Source organism: Nannospalax galili, unplaced genomic scaffold (genome assembly GCF_000622305.1).
Source record: "Nannospalax galili isolate Female #2095 unplaced genomic scaffold, S.galili_v1.0 scaffold752, whole genome shotgun sequence".
NCBI classification, from domain to species: domain Eukaryota; kingdom Metazoa; phylum Chordata; class Mammalia; order Rodentia; family Spalacidae; genus Nannospalax; species Nannospalax galili.
In genome coordinates this window covers 1,448,285-1,457,196 of record NW_008333404.1, presented here as the reverse complement: position 1 = coordinate 1,457,196, position 8,912 = coordinate 1,448,285, and the positions used below count along the sequence as shown (strand labels likewise).

General features: G+C 45.2%; 2 protein-coding genes across 10 annotated transcripts in view; both read left to right on the top strand.

Moving 5' to 3' along the window:
* Window positions 1-2,937, top strand: part of Prune1 (prune exopolyphosphatase 1) — a 31,541-nt gene extending 28,604 nt beyond the window's left edge. For all 8 annotated transcript variants that reach the window (XM_029561189.1, XM_029561188.1, XM_008828260.3 and 5 more), the window contains one exon: window positions 1,148-2,937. In XM_029561189.1, the coding sequence (XP_029417049.1) occupies window positions 1,148-1,576 (429 nt within the window). In that variant the 3' untranslated portion in view covers window positions 1,577-2,937. The remainder of the gene's footprint in view (window positions 1-1,147) is intronic.
* A 2,970-nt stretch (window positions 2,938-5,907) lies between these two features.
* Window positions 5,908-8,912, top strand: part of Bnipl (BCL2 interacting protein like) — a 10,925-nt gene continuing 7,920 nt past the window's right edge. Inside the window, exons 1-4 of one of the 2 annotated variants that reach the window (XM_008828258.2) lie at window positions 5,908-5,961; window positions 6,899-6,994; window positions 7,168-7,223; window positions 7,989-8,213. In XM_008828258.2, coding sequence (XP_008826480.1) covers window positions 5,921-5,961; window positions 6,899-6,994; window positions 7,168-7,223; window positions 7,989-8,213 — 418 coding nt within the window. In that variant the 5' untranslated portion in view covers window positions 5,908-5,920. Of the gene's footprint in view, window positions 5,962-6,898; window positions 6,995-7,167; window positions 7,224-7,988; window positions 8,214-8,912 lie in introns of those variants that run through there. The other variant, XM_008828259.2, reaches the window with a different exon arrangement.

Below are 8,912 nucleotides of genomic sequence, written 5' to 3'. Positions count from 1 at the left end.
AAAAAAAAAAAAAAAAAAATTTTTTTTTAGAGAAAGAAATGTCCTAGCTGTGCAAGGTGGTTTATACTTGTAATCTCAGCACACAGGAAGCTGAGACAGGGGGATTACAGTGAGTACAAGGCCAGCCTGGGCTACATAGTAGTAGGTTCCATGGCTGCAGTGAATGTAAGACTTGTGTCAGAAAAAAAAAAGTGGGAGGTGGGCTGGAGACAGAGCTCGGTTGGTAGAGTGCTTGCCTAGCTAGATAGGTAAAGCTCTGGGTTTTGTCCACAGAACCTCATGAACTGGGCTTGGCATATAGGCACACACCTATAATCCCAACATTAGGAGGTAGAGATAAGGAGGATCAGAAGTTCAAGATCATCCTTGGCTACATAGTGAGTTCAAGGCCATCCTTGGATACATGAGACCCTGTCTCAAAAAAAAAAAATTATTTTTGTTGCAAACAATAAAACTGAAGTCTGGATGACTTAAAAATTTTTGTTGGCTGCAGGGAGGGAGGCTATGGAAGGGTGCTATTTGGGAAGTAGGTGTAAAAATAAATTAAATAGAAGATAGATAGATGATAGATAGATAGATAGATAGATAGATAGATAGATAGATAGATAGATAGATAGATAGATGAAATAATAAATAAAAATTTTTATTTATTAAAAAAAATTTTTTTTGTTGGCTCCCTCATAGACGGAGGGACAGGAACACAAAAGGTCAAGAATGGTCAAAGGATAGCCAGTGCTCTTAGCCACTAAGCCATCTCTCCAGCTCCAAAATAAACCTGTTTTCTTTTTTTAAACAGGGTCTCCCTGTAGCCCCAGCTGGCCTGGAACTCACTTTGTAGACCAGGCTGGCCTTAAACTTACAGAGATTCGCCTGCCTCTGCCTCCCAAGTGTTGGGACTACCGCCCAGCGAAAAAAAAACCTTTTAAAAAATTTATTTTTCCTCTTTTCAGGGATGGTGGCACATACCTTTAAGTCCTGTACTCATGAGGCAGCAGCAGGCAAATCTGTGAGTTTCAGGCCAGCCAGGGCTACATACTGAGGCCTTCTCAAAACAAACAAAACCCTTTTCTCCTCTGTTGGAAACTACTCCCTTAGAAGCCTTTGCTATATCACATTACGTGTCATTTTCTGTTCTTGTCTCCTGTAGATCTGTGGAGTCCTAGAACAATCCACCTCCCCACCCTTGAAGCTGACTCCTGTTCCAAGCATCCACCCTAACCTCCAAACCTATCTTCAAGGCAACACCCAGGTCTCTCGAAAGAAACTTCTGCCCTTACTCCAGGAAGCCTTGTCAGCTTACTTTGACTCCATGAAGATCCCTTCAGGGCAGCCTGAGATAGCAGGGGCATCCAGGGAACAGGTGGACAGGGAATTGGACAGGGCAGGTAACTCCCTGATTTCTGGATTGAGTCAAGATGATGAAGACCCTCCACTGCCCCCAACGCCCATGAACAGCTTGGTGGACGAGTGCCCTCTGGATCAGGGGCTACCTAAGCTCTCAGCCGAGGCCATCTTTGAGAAGTGCAGTCAGATCTCACTGTCCCAATCTACCACAGCCTACCCGTCAAATAAATGACAATTGGGAGGGGAGGGAAGAGTGGAGAAGGTGGCTTGGCCCACCTCAGATGCATGTATTGAGATGTTTGACAATGTCAGCAGCTGTGTCTCCGTTGCTCCAGGATCTGGTGTACCGTTTTCATAACACTGGGAGGAGAAAGGAAGTAAAGAAAGCAGCTGCTTAAGAATGGCTTTCTGCCTTTTCTCTCCAGTCTTCAGACCAGTTTTATTATTTAATTTTATTATTTAAATCTGCACTGATTTTCCTCGGTTGAGTTTGCCATGGGTACAGTGTGATATACCCACTGTCCAAGCACAATAAGACTGAAGAATGTAGACCCCATCTAAGTATCTTCAGTAGTGGTCTTGAACAGAGCCAGTGTCTGTCCTGGAATTAACGTTCATCGCTTGTCTTCATGAATTGAGTTTTTCACTTTTTTAAAGTTTTTTGAGACAAAGACTCATGTAGCCCTGGTTGGCCTCAAACTCTGTATGTAACTAAGGCTGGCCTTGAACTCCTAATGCTCTGGGGTGCTGGATTATAGGCCCGTGCTACCATACCGAGCTAGCCTCTGTCTTGAACAGGTGGTCTTGCCTCCTGTTTCTTTGGTTCCTTCTGTCCCAAAATCACAGGAAGCCTGAAACTGAGGACCTGTGATTTTTGAGAGTTCATGTGGCACCCAGGCAGGCTATAAAGTCTCATCGGCATTTTAGCCGAGATAGTAGAACTGGAATGAGAGCCCTGGATGTGTCCCCTGCGTTAGTCGGCCTGGCAGTTTCTGCCTGTCTCTTTCTGGTTTTGTTCACATTAAAAGAAAGTATGGAATTCTAATACTGCCATAAATTGTCTTGGCAAGACATTTCATTACTCTAGGTCTCATTTCCTCCCCCTGCAAATCAGGGTTAGGACTAGCTGTTCCCTGGTTTTCTGTGGAGGGCATCTTGCTGCCATACTTTCTCTCCTCTGATTCTATCTTCTTTCTGTCTTCCCTGGGAATGCTCAGGGTCACTGGTTTGTCTATATTTATGTGTGGTTGTACGAAGGGACTTAGCGTCATGGAGCATGTACAGGAGTGGAATGGTGACCCAGCAGCTCCCCCCTCCCACCGACTTGTTCTGCATGTGCGGTCTCCTTTTTCTCTCCAGACCAAGCTGTTCCACTATTCTTACCCTATGGAAGCTGCCAACAGTGTAACTGTAGGGTGTGCGGTGGTTTGAGGACGGCATCTGGTGTGAGGGGGACAATCTGACTTCCCTTTAAGCATATGTCTGTAGCCGTTTAGAATGTGAAAATAGTGGTGTGCTCACTGAACCAAAGGAATTTATGTTTTGTAACTTTGGTACTTTATTTTGCATTTTGTTAAGTATTAAATACTTTTTTCCTGTTTAAGGTCTCCTTGTCTCCTTTTACAAGTCTTATCAGGCCTTTCCCTCCAATAACTGTTGCAGCCTCCCACAGTCATCTCCCTCCCTCCCTCCCTCCCTCCCTCTCCTTACTCCTGACTCAGCAGCAAGCTATCTTCCCTCATCCTCAGCCCTTTTTTTTTAAATTTCTTTTCCAAGAACTTTCCTTATAATCAATTGCTTTCTCAGGTTGTTTTATTTGTTCTTTTTTTGAGATAGTCTCCCAAGCTGGCCTGGCTGACCTCTAACATAACAGCAATCTTCCTGCCTCAACCTCCGAAGTGCTAGGATTACAGGTGTAAGAAACCCAAAATTTTGTCTCAAAATTTTCCTCGCTTTGGAAAAGTAGGCCCAAGATGGTCATGCACTCACAGTTTCCATTGTTACCTTTTATGTGTTCATGTTCTGAGAATTGAACGCGGTTACCATGCGTGCTAGGTAAGTGCTCTTCCACTAACCTGTATCTTTAGCCCCTTTTAACTTTTCATTTTGGAACAGAGTCTTAGTAAGTTGCCCAAGCTGGCTTTGAATTTGTAGTCCTGCTTCAGCATCCTAAGGGGCTGGGATTACAGGCTTTTACCCAAGACCTGCTTTTTTTTTTTTCCTTTTAAAGAGTAGCTTCTGCCAGGCGTGGTGCTCGCCTTTAATCCCAGAACTCGGAGGCAGAGGCAGGCAGATCTCTGTGAGTTCAAAGCCAGCCTGGTCTATGTAGTGAGTTCTAGGACAGCTGGGGCTACAGGGAGACCCTGTCTCAAAAAGACCAAAAAAAAAAAAGTTTAAAAAAAGCCAAGGGGCTGGGAAGATGGCTCAGCAGTTCAGGACACTGGTTGCTCTTAGAAGACCTAGGTTCGAATCCCAGCACCCACATGGCAGCTAACAACTGTCCTCCACCCGAGGGGATCCAGTGGCCTCTTCTGACCTCCACAGGCATTGCACGACATGGGTGCACTTACCTACATGCAGGCAATACACACATACACTTAAAGAATAATATGCCTTTAATTCTGGCACTCGGGAGGCAGAGACAGGTGGATCTCTGTGAGTTCAAGGCCAGCCTGGTCTACATAGTGAGTTCCAGGACAGCTGGGGCTATATAGGGAGACCTTGTCTCAAAAAAAGACCAAAAAAATAATAAAGTTTTTTTTAAAACCCAAGCGTGGTTGTGCACACCTTTAGTTCCAGCACTCAGGAGGCAGAAGTAGGCAGATCTCTGTGAGTTCAAGGCCGGCCTGATCTACATAGCAAGTTCCAGGCCAGCTAGGGCTACAAGGAGGCCCTGTCTCAAAAAGAAAAAAAAAAAAGTACCTCTCAGGGCTAGAGAGAACCACCACTGGAGTTAAGATTCCAGCACAAGCTGGGCATTTTTTTTTTATATCTTATTTTATGTGTATGAGTGCATTGCCTGCGTGTAAGTGCACCCATGTCGTGCAGTGCCTGCAGAAGTCAGAAGAGGGCATCAGATCCCCTGGAACTAGAGTTACAGGTAGTTGCCCACCATGTGGGTGCTGGGAATCGAACCTGGGTTCTCTGCAAGAGCAGCCAGTGCTCTTGTTGAGTCGTCTCTCTAGCATCACTGGGCATTCTTATAAAAGCCTGTATCCCCAACTCCATGAAGATGGGGCAGGAGAGATGGTTGTTGCTCAGCAGTTAACAGTTGTCAGCTAACAACTGTCCATAACTCCAGTTCCAGGGGAATCCAACACTTTCTGACCTTGGGCATTGCAGGACACAGGTGCACTTACATAAATGCAGGCAATACGCTCATACACATAAAAATAATAAAATATTTGTATTAAAAAATGAGCAGAGCCGAGCATGGTGCTGCACACTTTTAATCCCAGCACTGGGAAGCAGAGGCAGGCAGATCTAAAAAAAGAAAAAAGGAAGATCAGTGGTGCTTGTTGGCATCTAGCTTAATGAATAGTGAGAGATGAGGTTCAGGGAGAGACCCTGCCTCTAAAGAATTGACAGAGCTGGGCGTGGTGGCAGGCACCTTTAATCCCAGCATTCAGGAGCCAGAGTTGGGCAGATCTCTGTGAGATGGAGGCCAGCCTGGTCTACATAGTGAATTCCAGGACAACTGGGGCTACAGGGAGACCCCGTCTCAAGAAAAAATAAAAAAAGAATTGGCCAAGTGACAGAAGAGAATACCCGCTTCTGGCCTCCATGCTTGTTCACAGGCAAATACCTTAACATACACTCAGACACACAATTACTAATCATAAAAAATAAAATAATCTAAAAAATAAAAAGTAGCTCCTAGCAGGAGCTGAAGCAGGAGGACTGCCGCTACATTTCAGGGTCAAACTAGGCTATGATGAAAGACACTTTCAAAATCGAAAGATCTGGGAGCTGGATCTGAAGATAAAGCACTTACACAAGCATGAGGACCAAGTTTGGGTTCCCAGAACCCACATTAAAGCTGGGCAGGTGTGGCATCTGCCTGGCAAGGATGGGATCCCTGGGGAAAGCTGGCTAGCTAAAACTAGTATAATAGGCAAGCTCTTGGTTCAGTTGAGAGACACTGCCTCAATAGAGGATGTCATCTGACATCAACTTTAGGTGCATATAGGTGTGCCTATACAGATGCATACACATGTACACTTGCACAAAAAAAATTTTTTTTAAATCCCCTTTTAAAAAAGAAACAAGAGGCGTCCAGGTTTTATGACATTTGGAAGGAGAACAAATTGCCTTAGGAGACTCACCACCCTAGAAAATGCACTCTATCCGAAAGCCCGCCCCCACACCAGAGTCTGGGTTTTCTTTCCGGCAAACCTGCTTCTTGGGAGGAGAGGTAGCAAAACCTGTTTGAAGATGAGGTTACCTCCCTTCCACACCTCCTGCCTCCTTAGAGGGAAAGCAACAGCTGAGACTGAGAAGAGTGGTGAAGTGTCAGGGGCTGGCACAGACCTCCCCGGCAACTAAGTGTTCAAAGAGCACAGGAAGAGTCCTGAAGATGGGAACTAGGCTAGAAGCAGGAACGACAGCAGAACTGGGGTAAGTGTGCACTGGGCTTACTTGATTAGAAAAGGCTCAAGGAGTTTTCCTACCACCTAGGCCTTACCCGGTCAGATGTCAGCGGTTCCTCAAAGACTATGAAGATAATTAATTTGCAGAGAAGGGATGGGGTGGCTTTAGGTAAGAAATGTAATAGTATGGAACTGGAAATGAGAGTCCAGAATAATTCTCTGGATTAAAAGCAAGGTTCCTATGTTTTTGTGATAAACCTGTCCATGTCCTGTTTTTGGTTTTGTTTTTCTAACTTGCACCCTCTAGACACCAAGAAGCTGACCCAGAACCGAGTTTAGGTCCAGACTGTCCTTCCTAATCTTCCTCTGTCTTCTACTGGTGTTGTGTTTTCCCTATCATAGCAGAGGAAAGACAGGCCTGGCCTGACTAGGTGCCATCTGCCCCTACTTTGCCCAGGGTTAGCTGGGCAGGTCTGTCTGGGTTCTAGCCAATTGTGTGGGCTATCTCTCACTCCCCTATTGTAGGTGGAGCTATTGCTGTAGAGGCAAATAGGATTAATTAGCTTTATAGTCTGTCTCTTCTTCCAAAGTCAAATGATCTGCTGGCAAGTGAAGGTGAAATATCGTAGATGCCAAAGCTGAATGTCCTATGAAATGTCATTACACCATTGTCTGCCACCTACTGTCTGGCTCTGGTCTAGCTTGTCTCATGATAATCTTTCCTCCCTTTTAATTTTTATTTTATGTATGAGTGTTTTGCCTGCATTCATGTAAGTTCACCTGTGTGTGCAATGCCCACAGAGGCCAGAAAAGGGCGTCAGAGCCCCTGGAACTGGAGTTACAGAGGTTGTTAGCTGCCATGTGGGTGCTGGGAACCAAATCCAGGTCCTCTGTAAGAGCAGCCGGTGCTCTTAACCACTAAGCCATCTCTCCAGCCCGATAATCTTTCTTCTGGGGCCTGTCAGGTCCAGGGAGAATGCAAAAGCAACAGAATCAGGAACAGCCCTGAGACTTGGAGAACTGGAGCTAAAGGAAGAATGGCAAGATGAAGAGTTCCCTAGGTGAGGCAGTTGGCAGAGGGGGAACTGGGAAAAGGATCACAGGGAGGGCGAAGTAGTGCTTGAAGAGGCAAGAAAACAGGGGAGGAAGTCATGGTGGGAGGAGAACCGAGAGATGGCTGGCTGGCTTGATGCCTTTAGCCTCTGCCTAAGCCACTGTTTAATCTTTCCTCTAGATTGCTTCCTGAGGAGTCAGGCTCTTCTGGGAATCCTGAAAGAGACTCACAGGCAGGTAGGAAAGTAGAGACTAGACCTCAAGTTTGGGGTTCTATATTTGTGGAGTTTGTTTTTGAGTTAAGGGTCTCATATAGACCAGGCTGGTCTGCACTATTGCTATTTTAATTTTTTTATGTGTATACATATATTGCCTGAATTAGGTAAGTGCACCCCTGTTGTACAATGCCCATGGAGGTCAGAAGAGGCTGTTGGATCCTCTGGAACTGGAGTTACAGACAGTTGTTAGCTGCCATGTGGGTGCTGGGATTCAAACCCGGGTCTTCTGCAAGAACAGCCAGTGTTCTTAACTGTGGAGCCACCTCTCCAGCCCCCAATTTTTCCTTTTCACAGTTGCCCCTTGTGTTACTTCCTCATTCAGAATTTACCCCATATCCTCTGTTTAAAATTTTTTTGTTTTGTTTTGTTGATAGAATCTCAACTCTGTAGCCTATTGACTTCAAACTTTCAGCAGACCTTTTGCCTGTCTCCCAAGTGCTAGGATTAGTGATGTGAGCCACCGTGCCTGGCTTCAGGACTTCTACAGACATGAATTCTTTGTTTGTTTATTGGTTTCTTTGTTTGGACACAGGATCTCTTGGGCCCAGGCTGGCCTCTAATTTGGTATGTGGTCAAGGTGGCCTTGAATTCTTGAGCCTCCTGTTTCTGCCTCTAGAGTGTTGGGATAACAGGCATGTTCCACTTAAATAAAGGAACTTCAACCACCACCAACTCAGACATTTTTATGGTTTTGGTTTATTTCCCTCTCTTCTTCCGACCACAGGTACCCCCAGCACTCTAGCCCTGTGTGGCCAACGCCCTATGCGTAAGCGTCTTTCTGCTCCAGAATTGCAGCTGAGCCTTACTGAGGAATCTGGAGAAAGTGGAGCTTCTCCCTCCCACTCTGCATCTTCTTCTTCTGATGGCAGTTTGGACCTGGAGATAGATGAACTGGAAACACCTTCAGACTCTGAACAGCTGGACGGTGGACATGAATTTGAATGGGAAGGTGGGAAACAAACCCAAGAACAGAGCTGATAAAGTAGAAACCAATGTAAAATGAAGCTCAGGATGGATAGATAGGCCTAATGTTAGGGAAACAAGGTAGCAGCCAAGAAGAAAGACCAACAACATGAAGTTCTTCAGAAGGGAAAGACAAAGCTTCCAGAGCCAATGCAAGGTTAGCCAAGGACTGGAGGGGAATGACTCTTTATTAAGAAAAATATCGAGGGGCTGGAGAGATGGCTCAGCAGTTAAAAACACTGGCTGTTCCTGCAGAAGACCCGGGTTTGAATCCTACCACCCACATGGCAGCTAACAACTATCTGTATCTCCAGTTCCAGGGGCTCAGATAGCCTCTTCTGTCCTTCGCGGGCATCGCACAACATGGGTGCACTTACCTACATGCAGGCAATATACACATACACATAAAAAGAAATAAAATATAAAAAAAAGAAAAATATTGAAAGAAAAGACTTGCCTGTTCTATGTTGCATTGAGCTAAGACTGAGGAGTTGTTGCTATAGTTGTGTTTGGGACAGTGTTTCCCTTTGTTTTATTTTTATTTATTTATTATTATTATTATTATTATTATTATTATTATTGGTCTTTTTGAGGCAGGATCTTCCTGGCCTGGGACTTGCTATGTAGACTAGGCTGGCCTCGAACTCACAGAGATCTGCCTCCTTCTGCCTCCCAAGTGCTGGAA